The 18,037-nt window shown below is 47.1% G+C and overlaps 1 protein-coding gene across 2 annotated transcripts in view; it reads right to left on the bottom strand.

Moving 5' to 3' along the window:
* The window catches only part of LOC144931474 (A-type potassium channel modulatory protein KCNIP2-like), a 159,685-nt gene extending 146,104 nt beyond the window's left edge, over positions 1-13,581 (bottom strand). Inside the window, exon 1 of one of the 2 annotated variants that reach the window (XM_078855319.1) lies at positions 13,443-13,581. In XM_078855319.1, coding sequence (XP_078711445.1) covers positions 13,443-13,512 — 70 coding nt within the window. In that variant the 5' untranslated portion in view covers positions 13,513-13,581. The remainder of the gene's footprint in view (positions 1-13,442) is intronic. The other variant, XM_078855320.1, reaches the window with a different exon arrangement.
* Between the last annotated feature and the right edge of the window lie 4,456 nt (positions 13,582-18,037).

Raw genomic sequence — 18,037 nt, forward strand, 5'->3', positions numbered from 1 at the left:
GTCAGACATCTGAACGGCATTCTCAATGGATTTTGTGACATCAAATGAAAACAATAAACTCCAAAGGGCCTGATTTTAAGCAGCAGCGTGCAAATAAAGTGTGACTTTCTGTTCCATGACATGAGACGGAATCTCTTGATGTAGCATTCAATAAAGCGGCAGCCGACAACATCATCATCAACACCACACATGACGCGCCTGCATAAGCATAGTAGTGGTTTCCAGTAATAGAAAAGAGTTCGTGAGCACGTACAGCATGAGGCTACATTCCTTAGGACAAAATAAAACATTTCACTTGACAGAACGTATGTGGTCTCCTTCACAAACCATTCACAAGTGTAGGTCACGCCCAACTTAAAGAGAACGGGTAATACAAGCACGAGCTGTTACTTGATGTTCATGTGGCAAGACACAATATTTTATTTTGTCTATTTAAGGAACGAAACAGGTGGACTTCTCCACAAATCTGTCTGTGGCCTGATGAAGCTAGTTGTAATTACTGACAAAACGTCGTACTCAGATTGTAAATGTTGTGGCTTGGCTCTCCAACACACCGGTTAGTGCTGTACTAGTGACGAATTGGCACGTTCTGTTTACGTGACAACCCTTACTAGTTGGCTGTTTCAGGTGGTGGCGGGTTTAACGACACATTTAGATATTTACGCGATCGACCCCAAAAAACCTGTATTATGGACAATATTTATCATTTGGGTTATAAGATGCAATTTTTTTTGCCACGCACATTGAAGCAAAAGGCGGTAGGGTGTCTTATAATCCGATGGGTTTGTTTGTGACCAGATTTTTATAACTTTACTGAAACCAGGCACACGCTTTGGGGGTGCGTTTTGCTTGCCGGAGCGTCAAACAATCTGGAGATTGAGGAATATCTTTTGTCGAAAACAGTTCCCTGCAATTTGGACTAACCGGACACACAAACCTCGATCTACCCCATGCTCCCTATTTTAATCCTGACCATGGCACCGCATTGCTGCGCATCATTAAATGCGTATTCCATCTGTCTGGTCTCCAGATGGCAGTGTTGGGCCAACATTGCCTCGGTTTCGTTGCTCCGCCTGCCAGAAGTTTTAAGGTAGCGCACTAACTTAACCACGTGTGCTCTAATCTGAAAGAAAAAATACCATTAACGTCTGTACTAACTCACTCTTGGGGGCAATCGGATTCAATAAAAGTTTAACTACCCCTCCTTATTGCTTCGAGGCCATTAGCGGCCTCGTGATTGCCTCTGAGACTGAAACATTCTTTGGCAAAAACAAAAATGAACGGACTTGCCACGTGTGCAAGAAACACCAGGCCGTTCGAGTTAATTGCTGTCAAAGGAATTCCCTTCTTTCAACGTGCCAACATCCAATATTAACTTAAATTACGTTCGCTCGTCGCTGACACTCCACCAATTACCACTCGGGTACCGCATGGACACTTGCCAAGGAAGTTTGGATCACCGGACAGGCGTGTGCGAGAGTGTCCAAACCCATTACGAAAACTAAACACATTTTTTTTTTGACCAGCTAAGGCCCACGGAGCAATAAAGCCTTTTTTCAGAAAGACCTGGCCACAAACGATAGCTCAACGAAGTGGCTTATCACGTGGAAATGTATAGCAGGCAATACTCGAAACGCATGTTTCTAAATGTGGAGGGGAAACCAGAGGACCGGGGAAAAATCCACGCGACCACGGGGAGAACATGCAAACTCCAAATATACAGGCGTCAGGGTCGAACCCACGACCTCCTGTATACCAGGCGAGGTAGTTGACACCTGGCCACCCTGGCGCCCATGGTGGCGATATGTTAGCATTACACCATCACACCCGTACCATCCTCGTGACAGCAGTTCAATTGTTGGGCATTGTCAGTGGAAGCCAAATAAGCGAGAATATGCCTGATCCCGTCAGATCTCAGAAGCTAATTATAGCTGACCCCTAGATAGCAGCACTTGTATGGGTGATTACTGGATCACGCACGGACACGATGTCAGAGCTGGGGTTACGTGGTGGGCAGTAGAGGGCTGTCTTTCTCTTGCAGCAAAATGCATTTCTGTAGAATACTGTGCTGCCTTTACCAACCTGCACTGACCAGCGTGAAGCATTGTCAAGCCACGAACCACATGGCATGAAAAGGCCCTCATCCAGCAGTGGATTAACAAAGAAAGTCGTACATGTTCATGCAAACCACTGGTTGTAGCAAGAGACAATTAGCGATAGGGACACTGGGCAGACATTTAATTTGTATTTGCGGCCACAATTGCAGGGGAGTACAAGACAAAGATCTCCCATGTAGCCTTAACAGACTGTAGGGGCAAGTGCTGTTAGCGAGCACCTATGAAGGCCGGCACAGCACGCGAGGGTGTGTGTGGCGAGCACCACGCCCGACCGCCTTTGTCTCCCCAGTGGCGATGTTTACACATCGCACCAGGTACTCATTTGAAGCTGATTCGACTTAGGGGGAGGCCCAGGACCGGTTCAGACAATCGTCACTGGGTGTTGGCCGTGAATGGGAATCGAACTCGAGAGAAGAAAAAACCCGCGTTGGTTGAGCAGCGGTGCTAACCGCCACTCTACCGCTCCACACGAGAGGCACGACGTCGCCACGCAGTGACACAGAGCGCTCGTCTCTGTCACCAGGTAACGCCGAACAAGCTGCACCCGGCTGTGCACGTGGACGAGGAGCACATTGACAAGACCTCTGGGTCAGCGGAGTCTCTTTTTATCCTCCGTCCACTCCTTACAGCTCAAGCACCTCTCTTAATTCCCTTGACGGGACTGATGCGTAATCGTTAGGGTGCAAGGTTAAGAAAGGCACGGCTGCATTCAATTACCCGCTGATGTATTAACTTCTGGTAAACAAACAACGCGTTATCTTATTCAACTCGAGAATTCCCCCCCCCCTCCTCCATCTCCCCGAGGGCTCAGGGAGATTTACTGCGATGAAAAATGACACGTGCCCTGCAACGTGGTTAAATTATGCATGCACGTGCATTGTGTGGGTTGGGGTGTGCACCTGTTCTGTCTGGCTGGGTACCTATAAAACAATCGCCCACCTTCAAAAGCGGCCAAGTGTCGGTTGGGTTGGACAGGGAGACGCAACCTCGACTGTCTGTTTCCTTCCGAGACTTTGTTTCAGGGTGGTGTCATTTAGAATGCGTAATGGAGGTGGCCAGCTGGTCAGGTGACCAGCCTCCTAGCGTCGGGGACATTGGAGCGAGCTAAGCACCACCCTACTTTGCTGAGTGCTCAGCCTCCCTTATGCATTTGTATTGTCAAGTCGCTCGTTATTTCAACTGCAATACTCGAGTTTGAGTCCCAGCAAACGTCTAACAATGAATGGCGAGTGATGTCGGAACTAGTCCTCGACCTCCCCTAGGTCGCTTCAGTGTTCAATGTGCACCTTCTGCTCGACAGTGACATCACGTGCCAGAGTGCTATTCCGGACTTCGCAGGTCCTCGCTAACAACACCCAACTCACTATGAGGCCTCCTTTACCAGTGGCAAAATAGAGTAATAGGTTTTTACCTTTTCAACTAGTACAAAAAAAACTATTACTATATTTTGACACTGGTAAAGGAGGTCTCATAGTGTAAATGCTTACCCCGAGCTCTCAATACTCTGATAGTGCGCTGTCTTTGAGTTGTACGCCTTTTGGTGTCATCTTTTCCAACACCAATGGAGACTAGGCTCTTAGAAAAGCTGTCTCGGGTGTGGATCAATCAACTTCAAGGACAGTGCATAACATTATCATCATCAGAGTTGTTTCTTTTTGTTTGCATTTTGACTGCTTGTGTTGTGGTTATTGCAAACATGATGCCTTGTATAAAGGGGTAAATTTTTTGTACCAGTTGAAAGGGTAAAAACCTATTACTACAACACCCAACTCAATATAAGGGCTTTCAAGAGAGGCAGACTTTTGTGTATATGCATAGTGTGCATGGAGAGTGGTGACATAGCGTCTTGTGAATTTTAACCATACACAATACCAGTCGCGGTTGTAAATTGCACCATGCCTGGACATTCACTGAGCTTACAGCGAGACGGCTTTGAAGGCACAGGCCTATTTTTGCATTAACCATCACGAGACATTGGATTTGTGAAACACAAGGAACATTACCATTACGATGGTTTAATTCAAAATGATCAGCCCGTAGACAATCGACTGCTGGATGAAGGCCTACAAAACGCTATTCCCCTTATCTAATCAGTACAGGTTGGTGAATACGGGGCTGAGAACTGGCGCGGATGTCACTCGCCACTGATATTAGCCATGGCCAGGAATCGAACTCAGTTCGCCGAGGTACAGAGCGCAGAACGCTATATCCAATGTGCCAACCACGCTACTGCGTTGCATTAGAACGAGACAATAAGGTATCTGAACATGGACGCAATTCCAGGATTGAACCGAGGTCACGGCGTTTTCAATTAAACGGAAAGGGTTTTCGTTTTTTAGCACATCGTTGATTACATTGTTGTTGCTTAAATCAAATCAAATCATATTGATCGAATTCCCAGCCACTGCTGCGTACAACTCTTATATGTTTGTGTGTGTTTTTTGGCTGAGTTTTCCGCTGTTTGTGCAGAACGGGGGCCCAGGCGTTGTCAAGAGGAATGGGATTGAGTTGGGGTCTGTGAATACTTTCAGGTGCACACCGCCATAGGTCCCAGCCAAAATGGATATATAGTTCAGTGGACCTTACTTTGCGAAATACAATTTAAACAAAAAACAAGTTTAATTTTAGTTTAGTTTAGGTCGTCGCATTTGCGTGCCATTCTCCGGCGGATCAAGAGGCGACATCGTTGCGGAACGGGGTTCTCGACCGAACACGGATTGATCACGAACTGTTGGGTCGCTTCCCTGTCGAGGAAGTGGTATCATGACTAACACGCGTTTACAAAACTCCTACGTGAAGCAGTTTATTATTATGATTATTATGATGCACTACCTTTTTTAATCGAGTAAAAAGCTAGAGTATCGTACTGTACAACAATTGATGTCTGCTACTTCCACTGCCATCTGCTAAAAATATTGATTAGTACAGCATTGAGCCTGCATATGTGAGTTAGACATGGGCAGTTCATGCTCATTTACCTAAATCAATGGGGGCTGTTCTGACGAAAATTCTGTGCAAGATTGTGAATGACTTTGATACATCTCCGAAGCACGCCCGTCGCACAAACAATAACATCTATTCAGGCCGGAGACAAAACACCAACATACGAGCAACACAATTAGCCATTGCTTGCGAGAAGCGACTTGTGAAATATCCCACCAATAATGGCTTGTAGGTGTGCAAACGAATCCGCGATTCGTCATTGTCAGCGGCAGGACTTTTGTAAAGAGAATAGAAAAGGAAAAGCAATCAGGCTGGGAATTACAACAAAAAAACTTTGCTTGTGATGTTCACTGCAGTCTCGTCCATCACGAGAGAGAGGGGGGGGGGTGGAGGAATTAAATTTGTTCTTTGGTTCTTTCGGTAAAGTCACGTACAGTATAAAGATAAAATAATAAATTAAATAATAGCATACTACGACGTTTCGATTGCAACACAAGCAATCGTCATCAGGTATAAAAGAAATAGCAACAAAAATCTAACCAGAAAACTCACGAAAGCTCCAAAATTGAGATTGAATTAAATTTGTGTTTCTACTAAACGATTTCTTTTCTATTTTACCAGGTAAGGCCCACTGTTTATACTTGGGAAAGCTAAAATAACACCATGGATTAATTAGGAAGCATCCTTAGGGGTTCTCGTGCCGTGCTGGCTTTAACGCCACCCTTGCAACTCGTATAGAGAGTGCGATAAGATGCCACAGGCCGAGATATTGTGCGTGAGAAAATAAATTGCCATGTTGCAACTTAGAATTGCAACGCAGATTTTGCAAATACTGAACGGTATATTAAGATTGCAAACGGTATCTTAGGATTTTCTCGATACATTTGTGCAAACAAATGTGTGTGCCATTCATCAACATCATTATAAGCTATCTTCTATCCACTGCTGAATGGAGGCCTCTCTCCATGCAATCGCCAGCCCTCACAATCTCAATATGCCACCATCCATATTTCTCCTGCACATAAATTACCGGACACCATCACTCCATCACTGCGCTGGGTTGTACCTTGCATATTAGAAAAACAAGTTGTTTATCTTCAACCTAGATAAACTATGTATTTAATTACATAGTAAATACACGTGCACTCCTTATTAAGTTGATATAATTGTGTAATTCATTACCCCGCCTACGTCAATCTATTTTTTCTCGCGCAAACTAGACCTTACTGGTAGATTAAATATGAACATGTTTTTAAAAAGGGACACATTTCGTGAAACGGACACGGGCGGATGTCGTGTGTACTGTGTGTATAATTTTTTGTACACTTATATGGGACTATCGTTTTTTAATTGCACTATAACGGATAATACACTGTAACATGATAACAAATTTATGTTAATAGCTTCAAAAAGTCAAAGAGTCTCCCATTTGCCCGCCATCATTGTCAACACATTGCCTGGAATCTTCTCCAGGTGGTCTCCAGATCCCAGAGGCACAACATTCCCTGTGGTATCGTTGCAATTTCTCGGAAGTGTTCACATTTTTTAAATCCTTTATATTAAGTTCACTTGCTTGCGCGCTTACGACCGTACAAATCTTTTTCGGTCGTTTTTTAACTCACTTCCCGTCATCCAATCGAGCTGACATTTTGCACACATACTCGTTGTGCGTGACAATTTATTTTCGTGAAAAAATGTTTCCATAACTTTACACTTTTTAGGAAAAATTTTTTTAATTTTAATTACCAATTGCTTAATGGTGGCAGGCAATCATCTGACCCATAGGTGGCAGCCATCTCAAGCCAGAGGACGAGAGGACTCTAGCCGCCACGCATATAAAGGATTTATAGTGAAAAACTTTGTTTTTACGGGTTAATTTTTTTGAAGCCCCCCTGTATGTAAGTGACGTTAAATTGGGTCTTGTGGAGATAGGATGGCGAGCCTGGGGAGACGACACGATGCGTCATCGCCCCGCCCCTCCCCACCGCTGCTACACATCGAACCTCTTGGCCCCGAGGATGGAACGCGACACCCCCCCCCCCCCCTAGACACTCCGTGTCCATAATTAACATTATCACGCACGTGAGTGCCGGCGAATATGGGGCGCGTATACACACACGTGTACACACACGTGTACACACACATACACACACGTACACACACATGTACACACACGTACACACACGTGTGCACACACTACACACACGTACACGCCGTCATTTAGCGCGACCGCGAGGGTGTCACGGCGCTCACCTGACGAGGCAACCCGCCTCCACGTGGCGATGCTAATGACCTTTGAGGTGGGCCTCTGTCCACGTCTAATGTGGCAGTGGCAGTGAGTGGTGCGTGCAGGGAAGGGAAAAAAAGGCAAAAAAACAACCTTTGACGAGACATCGGAATGTCCACGTCCTGTCAATCCACTGCTGGATGATGGCCTCCTCACACGTACGGGTTTTTGATCATACTTCTCTCCGTTGGTCAGTGAGGCTTGGCAAATGAAAGGCGCAGCAACATAGTACAATACCGTGCAACGCAACAATGGATTATCCTGCATTGCCGTTTGCTGAAAACGTAGCCCTGTGGTTTACGCAACTTGTTTTATCCATTGGCGGCCACCCATCAAAGCACCGTCGTGGATCACGTCCGCTAAGCTTCCGAGATCCGGCGAGATCTGACACATTCCTGGTGATGTGGTCATAGGCAATGAATATTTTGCTCGACATCATGCCTCCAAATTGCCTCCGGGTTTTTTTGACACACGTATTTCAAATTCAAAAGTCAGCATATTGTTCAATTCAATTGTAAAAGATGTCATGTGTTTAAAAAAATAAAGTTTTAGTCTGTTCAAATATAACTGCACGTTTGATAAAAAAAAACTGCCAGTGTTGCTCTAGATTTCTTTAGACACTGCAAATTAATCTCTTGTTAGCCTTACGTAATAAGGCATTCACACACTTCACATCCAATTCCTCCACTTTTCTACACATAATTCTACGAGCCCTGCTCGGACACAACTTATACGAGGTCCTCGCCATCAAAACACCCAGGATATATCTCTCGATAGCCCTTTAACGAAAGTCCGATCTAATCCCGTCTTCACATTCGCTGCAAATATCAATCCGCTCTCGGGGGTGCAATTAATTCAGTGTTCAAGTGGCGTTCCTCGTCGATACTGGGGTCTCCACAGGAAGTTAATGATCCATCCAGAGGATCTATCTCTGCAAATCCCGGTCTCAAACGCATAAAATGCTAAATAAGTTATTTGATCCACTCCTGGATGAAGGGCCCTCCGAAAGCCACTGCCATCTGTCACAGTCCCGCAATGTAACGGGACCACCATGCACCTACACACGAGCCTGATTCCATCGCTCCATCTCTGTGGTGGATCGCTTCTCGGACACAGTCGCATTTAACCCGTGGTCATGCTCTCGTCGGAGATCAAGTCAATTTAGCAGGCGCTAGTAAACTGAGCCATGGACGCAGCGGTAACCTTTACCGATAGCCGGTAAGTGACGGCCCGAGGCAGAGGATTGGTAACCAAAACCAACAAGGGGGAGTCTCCGGGGTTGTGCAACTCTCAGTATGGATTTTGAAAACAGGCCGGCCCAACACCGCGGTCACAATGGATTAGAGTAAAACGAATTGGCGTGTGTTTAACTACAGCGAGCAAATGCGCACAGGTAAGAAGATCTCCCCCATCCAACCCCAACCCGCCAGCTATTGTCATCTATTTTAAACGCCAGCCCATCAGAGACGAGAAAGGTAAACAGGCAGGGAACAACGCGAGGCTCTACTGGAATTTCTGACGCTTAAAACAATACCGCAAATATTATGACAATGGGGTTGGAAAGTCCTTTGCAGTTGATCAATTTAAAGCCAATGCTCGCTCTTGATCACTTTTCAGGCAAGAACACGTCGTTCTAAAACTTAGCTGTAAGTGGAATTTCATCAAACGAAAGGGAGCATCTTTTTTTATTCCGGCTAACATAAAGATATAACACAATCTCAACACATTCATCAATGATTGTGTTTGTACACCACTGCCAAATGCACCTTCACCATACCATTATTTTATAAAAGTATAGACTTTGACTGCACGACTTTTGTCAATTATGTTGATGGTCTAGACGGGTTAGAAAGTCAAGTCTACGCTTGAAAATGTGAAAAATCCGAAAGTGCAATTTTCAACTTTGGGCCTCCAACGATTGCAACTCAGTAGTTAATTTGTTTGTCTCATAGCGCAGGCTCTCACCCAAGGTTCTAAATATCATGAAGCCTCTTGCTAAACACTTACAAAAATATATAAAATGATTCCCCTCCCCCTCCCCCCATTAAGTGTGACGCTCCAGATCGTTAGAAAGTTGACAAAAGACATGCAGCATGTGTGCAAATGCATCCAGTGTTGAGCTGTTATCCATTAGGATACATTATTTTTTTCAACATCACATTATTAATTTAATGCTATTAATATTGATTGCAGGGTCGGCATATGCTGTGAATGTTGGACAATGTAATGCATGTGCCTATCACATATAACACAAGCCATGCAATGCTCATGTTGCTGGTTCAGCAATGATATGGAGAAAGATTGCAGTGAGTAAAACAGGAATCGTTTAGTATCATTCATGGGATACGAAGAGATCTCGCATACTGATGTTATGCAACCCGGTTCTTTAGCTACGTATATATATATTTTTTTATAGTTCATATTTTATCATGGAGATTGAATTTTGGAGTTATTTTCTATTAAAAAAATGGTTTAACAGTTAATAGCTTAACTGTTTCAAAGCAAGTCGCATTTACATACAGGTCTTGCAAACACATTTTTATTAACGAGTCTGCAATATGTGCCCTTTCATTTCAATGTCTCCTCTACCCACGGCGGCTCTGACTCTTAATCTCGTAAAGAGCAACTCTTGTTGTGAACGGGAGATGAGTGCCAAGTGTTGGGGAAAGTTGGCTACAAGAATGTCTGAGCACGAGGAACCGATCGTAATCTACGGACGATCGCTCCGAGGATAAAGCACAAAAGTTGGGTGGGTTGCATCACGTTGCTTGTTGCAAGCCCGAGTTTTGATGAATACAGACATTAATACAAACATTAATACAACAACAACCACCATTCGCCACTAAGTGGCGGTGACGTCACCACGACGCTTGTGCCAGGCCAAGTGCACCCTGAGGCCACGTGAAGTGTCGAACGCCCGCTGGCAGGAGAACATTAATACACACATTAACACACGCATTTTGTATGCAGTATTTGGGTTTATAGACTGCTGGAAAAAGTACTCTTTAGCAAGCACTCATTATTGGACTGCAATGCAAACAAACGGTGGATCGTAATTAATGTCACTTTAATAACAACGGTGAGATTAATTACCCTTATCCAATAAGCCGGTCGACTAAAACACAAGTCTAATTCATGTGGAGGCACAGAACATAGGGCTGTTTACATTTCATTTTGCCCGAACGCTCCACGATAATAGCGCATCACAAGTCTGTGTGCCGCGCTGCCTTTTTGCGTTTGCGAGAGATGACTCGCTTATATGGAGTGTCCTTGCCAATAACATCTGGTACCCCAGCAGCGCTGGATTAACAAACCTTACTGTTAACAATACCCATAAGTCACGTAGAAGGGAAATCATAAAATAATAAAAATAATAAACAATATTGTATTATATTTATATTATTTTATAATTGTATTATTTCCCTTCTACGTGACTTTACCGAAAGAACCAAGGACATGAATCCCTGCAGTCACGAAAGCTTTCTATCAAAATTTAATACCCATAAGGTCGATACCATTCCACGCGTTGTTTTCCTTAAACAAATGCTGCTGGGTAATATTGGTCTGGGAAGCCCATACGCTGATGGGCTAGAATTGTTTTCTTTACGTGAAGACACGGAACGCAAGTTGTGCTTATATTTCTTGTTCTTTCATTATATATAATCAGCAAAAGTAGCAATTTAGAGCAAACGTCTGTTTTGCAATAAATATGTGGGTTTTAAATATTGTACAAATGTGACAATGCACTGGGCACTCGCCTTGTGCCAATGACGCACACCATGTGCAGGATCAGTGTGGGTCGTGATGCAACATTGGAGATCATTCGATCTCAACCCGTCGAAGGAATCGCGGTGCATACGAATCGGATAAAGGAGCCACGTGATTTTTCTTACCGTTTGTTTGGTCGCCCGCGACTTTCACCGACCCTTCCTAAGCTTGCGGCATCTACAGGACTCTACATCAGCGAGGTCTCGCCTTCCCCTTGCCGTACGCTTCACACCGAACCGGGTTCATTTCACGTCGGCGCAAGTATCAGCGTGGCCGTGAGGCACGCGCAGAGGTTACCGCTCCAAACCCATGCGCCACAATTTGCTCGCAGCTCTGCCGATGTGCCAAAGGAAGGGGGTGGGGAGCGCGAAGGGGTCTCTTCACAATTCGGGTGTAAAAAAAAAGATCTCCCGATGAAGCCGGCTGCAATCACCGTCAACGAAAAGTCGCAGTCAAGTTGTGAATGTCGTGGGTTTACTCTCCTAGTTGTAACGAATTGCCACGTTTTGTTTACATAACAAAGCTTACTAGTTTGCTGTGTCTGCTGCTGCTGGGGCGGGGGGGGGGTTAAGGGTACATTTAAATGTACGCTATCTAGCCCCAAACACCTCTATGATGAAACAGACAAGTCCCTACTCTTTGGTTCTTTCGGTAAAGTCACGTAGGTATAACATAAAATAATACAAGTCCCTGTTATGGTGCCAGGCCCACGTCAACGTCCCGTGCCGCTTACGTAACCGCTGGGTTCAGCACGGCGCAATACAAAGACTAAGGTCCCCCGTATAGCCTCGGCAGACTTGTTGGGGCAAGTTAGCAAGTATCTGTGTTGGCCGGCACGGCACACGAGGTGATGTGTGGCCAGCACCACGGGTTCCGTAGCACAGCGCGCTAACCACTGCGCCACCACTCCCCACAGTATAAAGACGCACACACACAGAGTCAAATCTCGATTATCTGGGTCCACGGAGGATGGAGGGGTGGTCCGGATAAAAAAAATAACACGAGGCCATACAACTAGATTTGTTATAGCTACGTGTATCTATGTTTTGGATTCGCCACCTACCTAGGTAGAGACGAACACACAGAAAGTAAAGGTAATCGATTTAACGGAACTTGCCGACCTCGTCTGCGGCCGCATCGTTGCTGAGTCAATGACCCTCGGACGAGTGAGGAGCCGCTGCTAAAACTGATGAGGGAGCGAGACGGATAGTCAGCAAACCGGATAAGCCCCCCCCCCCGCGTTGATGGCAGACACGATCAGCTGCACTGGAGGTGTACATCACTTGGTGGAATTTCCCGACTTCTGTGCACAGCAGCACGCGAACTGACCGTAATATTCCAAAAATGCGCATTTACGGGCATTCCACTGGTCGCGCGCGTGGTTTATAGGCAATACGGCACTTAACGCTCTGATCACATCTATTGATGGACTACTTTTTTACGTCAACGTTTTGTTAAAGGGAAGTCAAACGTTTTTTTGTTGAGTGCTTTAACACATCATTTCATCACAGCAGCAGTTAATCTTCACGTCAACATCATCACCCGACGCAGCAACATCAAACTCATTAATAGCAGCAGCAGCAGTAACAGCAGTCATCATCAATATCATCTTCAACAACAGCAAAAGTAGGAACAACAGTAAAAGAATCACAATCATCATCAGCAGTAGTAACAACAGCAGCACCAAAGCCATCATCATCAAGAGTAACGGTAGCATCACAATTAGCACGCACAGGAACGGGAACAGCAACATCATGGGCAGCAACAAAAACAGCAGAACCACCACTACCATCATCAGCAGCGCGACTAGAACATCACAACCATCATCATCAGCAATAGCAGCAGAACAACAACCATCAACAGAAGCAGCACGATCATTATACGACACCATTATCATAGGCATCATTGTCATGATCATTGTCAGCAGTAGCATCATCATCATCAGCAGCAGCATCATCATCAGCAGCAGCAGCAGCATTATCATCAGCAGCATCATGAGCAGCAGCATCATCATCAGCAGTAGCATCATCAGCAGCAGCATCATCATCATCAGCAGCAGCATCATCACCATCATCAGCAGCAGCAGCATCATCATCAGTAGCAGCAGCATCATCAGCAGCATAATCATCAGCAGCATCATGAGCAGCAGCATCATCATCAGCAGTAGCATCATCATCAGCAGCATCATCATCAGCAGCATCATCATCATCATCATCAGCAGCAGCAGCAGCATCATTATCATCATCATCAGCAGCAGCATCATTATTATCATCATCAGCAGCCCGTGTGTAGAGACGCGCGCCGGGGATGGTCCCGTGCGCTCCTACCGGCCTGCACCGAGCGCTGCTGTTGTCCTCCTCCTGTTCCCACGCCGCCTCGCTTCTCCACGTCCCGCATGGTTAACTCCGACGCAGCCGTAGCAGCAGTAGATGCAGCAGCAGCAGCAGCAGCAAAAGTGTACAACAACAACAACAACAACAAAAAGGAACAAACAAATTTAACTCAAGAAAAATGAACACAAATCAATCGAACGACGACCAATCTTGCAGCACATTAATTCCTGGAGGATCGCGCAATGTAAAAGCGCAGCGATCCCAGAAACTTGGAAGCCACTTGCTCGAGAGAAAGAGAGAGAGGCTACGTTCGTATCGTCGCCGCGTGTCAGCTGTGTGTGTGTTAGCCTCTCGTTGTCTCGTTTGTGTGTCCGTCTGTGTGTCCGTCTGTGTGTGCGGTGGCGATGCGCGCGCAGAGCACGACCCGCTCGTGCGCTCTCGCGCGGTCTGAGCGGCTGCTCCGCTCCTCTCGTGGATTTTAGCGGCGCACGCGCGCGCAGCGCGCGCGACCCGCAATGGTACACCCACCACGGGCACACACACACACAAGACAAAGACCCCCCGTATAGACTTCATGGACTTTTGGGGCAAGTGCTGCTAGCGTGCGCCTATGAAGCCTGGCACGGCACACGAGGGCGTGGGGGAGCCAGCACCATACCCGGCCGCCATTGTCTCCCTAAACATCGCCGCTAGGGAGACATTTAAGGCTGAGTCGACTTAAGGGATGGCCGGTTCAGATAATTGTCGTCGCACGTGCACACACGCGCGTGCGACACAAAGACAAAGATCTCCGTATAGTCTCTAACGGACTGTGCAAGTGCTGAAGTGCTGTTGGCGAGCACAAAGACCACGCACCGGCCGCCTTTGTATCCCCAGTGTTGATGTTTCAATACACACCGCCCCAGGTACCCATTTTTAGATTACACCCCTCTGTGTTTTTGGTCGTGAGTGGGGATTTAATTCTGGTCGTCGAGTTCGTAGCACAGTTTGTCGCACAGTGCGCTAACCACTGTGCCACCGCTCCCCATGAACGTGAGACACACAACAGCCGCCGATGACGTCACCAAGGCGCTTGTGCCAGGCTAGGTGCACCTTGAGGCCATGGGAAAGTGTCGCAGGCTCGCTGGCAGGAGGGCAAGGGAAAGACCGAGATGTTTTGAGTTAACTGATTGAGATTACTCGGATGACTGGCAGACACCCCACCTGTGCTCCTCACTGTGCCAACTTCCTGCTCGTTGTTGTGAGCGTCTCTGCTCTGCCCTCCGTTGCTGTTGGAGGGCAACTGCCTCCGACTGCTCAGTAGCGTCCTTCAGGAGCCTCCTACAGAGAGACCGACTTTGACGCCGCAAGTCCAATCAGCTCCACATTATTCTGCACTGCATCAAACCACCTCTTCTCTAGCCTGTGCCGTGCCCGTTTAGCCCCCTCTACCTGGCCGAGCGGAAGCATGCGGTGGCTGGGTATGCCGGCTATATGATCCATCCAACGCAGCCTTGCCTGCCGGAGGAGCTCACTGATGGGACCGTGGCCAGATCTGTCAAGGATCACACAATCCAGCCTGATTAAACCAAAGATGGATCGTATGCAGGATAGCCAGAATGTTTCAAACGGGCGCAAGAATTCCTTTAAAGGGCTCCAAGTTTCGCAAGCATATATAAGGGAGTGCATGATTGTGGTCGAGAAGACCCACAGATTCGTATGAAGTGATAGGCCAGGTTGCTTCCATGCAGCGTTACACAGCTGATAAAAATATAATGCCGCTTGACTGATTGGAAGAAAGACCTCCACTGCCACACCAGAGCTGGTCATAAGCACACTGCCCAAGTATAAAGAAGGCCCAGGTGTTATAGGTTCATTTATTCAAATGACAGGTAAGTACTGTAAATCACCTGCACTTCCCAACATGACACCTTGCTCTGTTGAAGCCGCCCGTCGCTGTCATCGTGAGCATCAATCCACCGCATCCTATTGTTGCTGCCTCCAATTTCCAGCCCCGTTTTTCACAAGCATCCTCCACAAAGGTGATCATTAACACAGCTGTACCTGTCATCGGAAACTCCAAATCCTCCTGTACCACACTCGCACATCTATTTTCAAGCCCATTCCATGCCTATTCAGTCCCTTCTATATGGTCAATCAGAAGCTGCTTAGACAGGCAGTGGCTGAGCACGTGAGCTAAATGGCTCAGCCTCAATGTTTCAAGACGGCAGAGGTGTTCATGTACAGGGGGTCGATGTTTTACAAGCATAGATGGCATGATTATGGCCAAGAATATGCAGAGCTTCGTGCGTAGTGGCAGGCCAGACAGATTCCACATAGGGTTAATTAGCCGATAAAAAAGTAATTCTGCAAGACTGTTGCAAAGACCTCCACTGCCAAACCAGAGCTGGCCATGAACACACTGCCCCAGATATGGGAAGTCTGCAACTCCTCTCCACAACTTTCCAATTACTCACAGAGAGAAGCAGGTGTGGATCATCGATTTGGTGGGTTTAATGTTTAAGGTACTCCCTCTCTTCGTGATAACCTTCAGGTTTTCAAGCCGCCTCCAAATATTTTTCATAATGAGCAGGTTATTTTTACCAGGTTATTTTGCACCGTTCGTATGCAACCGTGCTAATCGGAGGTGCGGGGAAAGGACAACAAACTTAACACAAAAAGCAGTTCCGTCTCTTGACTGCACACGGATATCGATCTTCTTCCCCATGTATCTGTACGAATGTAAATTCCTCTGGTACGGCCATGGAAGGATTTTGGAACTGTATGATAAAAAAAAAAATTTAAACAGCTTAAGAACTGGAGGACATTCCTGTCGCACCCCAAGGTGAACAGGTAATAATTCTGACTCCCGGCCACGCAAGCTTCAGCTCGGCCTGTTCACCATCACGAAGGTGCTTAATGATCGACACATAACCGCGAGGCATTGCACACATACGCTGACGCTTTCCCACCAGGCGTGGTGTACACACAAACGCACACATCGTCAACTGGCACATGCCACACACACACGATGCACTTAACAAACAAGACCTATTACCACCAGGCATGGCACACACACTACCCCCACCATTCCACTCTGCATGCAACACTTGGGTAACACACATCGATTAGGGATCACACACACACAAATCACCCCACCCTGGCACACACGCACACACAGGCAGACCACCCCGACACATTGCACACACGCAAACACAGACCACCCTATCATAGCACACGCACACACATACCACCCCATCAAGGTACACACACATATATACCAACCACCCCAAACCTGCATATACCGACAGACCAGCACACACACACACACACTTACCCGCCCACACACATACACTTACTCACACACACACTTACCCTCACACACACACTTGCCCACACACACACACACTTACCCACACACACACTTGCACACACACACACACTTACCCACACACACACACATTTGCCCGCACCAGGCTGAGCAAATGTGCGTCGCGCCCACAGTCTTTGCTGCATTTTCACGCACAAGCCCAAGCTTCCCCTCCGTCCCAACAGTGGCTGATGATGCTGCTGCTGCTGCTGATGATGCTGCTGATAATTGGAAGGCATCACACGAGCGCATCTGTGCGCAGTAAACACGGGGCGGATGGGGACGCAAGGGGGCAATAACCTCCACGGCAGTGACCGGCACGACCGAACTGCAATAGCCACGTTGGTCAGCCCGCCGTTCGCGGCCTGGGGGGGGGGGGGAACTCGGCTCAGTTTGTCGACTTGGCCGCGAAGTTGGGGGTGGTGCGTGTGACTGAGCCACTCGCCTCCCCGTCCGTCATCGCAGTTCGCGTCTCTGCCCCGCAGCCACTCAACTTCCCTGCGCGCGCTCTGCGTGACGGTTGGTGTCTCTCTCGGGGGGTGGTGTCGCTGCTCGTTCAACCGGCGGTTTCGGTTTTGTTGTGAATCCGTGTTTTTAGACGACGCGTTGAGTGTGAAACCATCGTTATCTTGCAGACACCCGCTTGCCGGTGGCAATGGAATCGTCACGAGTAACTGAACGCGTGGACATGTTTTGCACACAATGCACACACGTGTGCGTTGTTAAATCTATTCGGGGTTTTTTTTTCCCCCGGCCTGCACTAATTGTTTTGTTGCGTTGGGTTATCCCGCCAATTATAGATTTGAGTTATCGATCAGCATCGCTGCATTTGTCACAAATCCACTTCACAATGTCTCCAAAAGCGCTGTCACAATTCCCGCACTCGAGGCGCCTTTCATTCGCTTCGTGACCAATACATGCGTGGCCTATGAAGACAGTCATACTTGGGAGTGATGAACAGACGACGCCCGCGACACCCATTAGAGACAATGACAACACGCTAAGACTGAAGGTCGCCACGCAATTCCACCACCAAGACGCCTCACTAATCGTTGCGCTGCGCAAATATTTCATGGAAATTCACGCGGGCGACTTGAAAAACAAACGGTGCCAATTAAACCGCTCAAGTCACTGCCTGCTCCTCTCTCAAGAAGCCTCCCTCTGCGGTCATCGCCGTTCCAGACGTTTTCGTTTGAGTCAGATGGCGTCAGGCGGTGTTTTCTGAGCACGGGATGAAACA

This window comes from Lampetra fluviatilis, chromosome 4 (assembly GCF_964198595.1).
Source record: "Lampetra fluviatilis chromosome 4, kcLamFluv1.1, whole genome shotgun sequence".
Lineage (NCBI taxonomy): Eukaryota > Metazoa > Chordata > Hyperoartia > Petromyzontiformes > Petromyzontidae > Lampetra > Lampetra fluviatilis.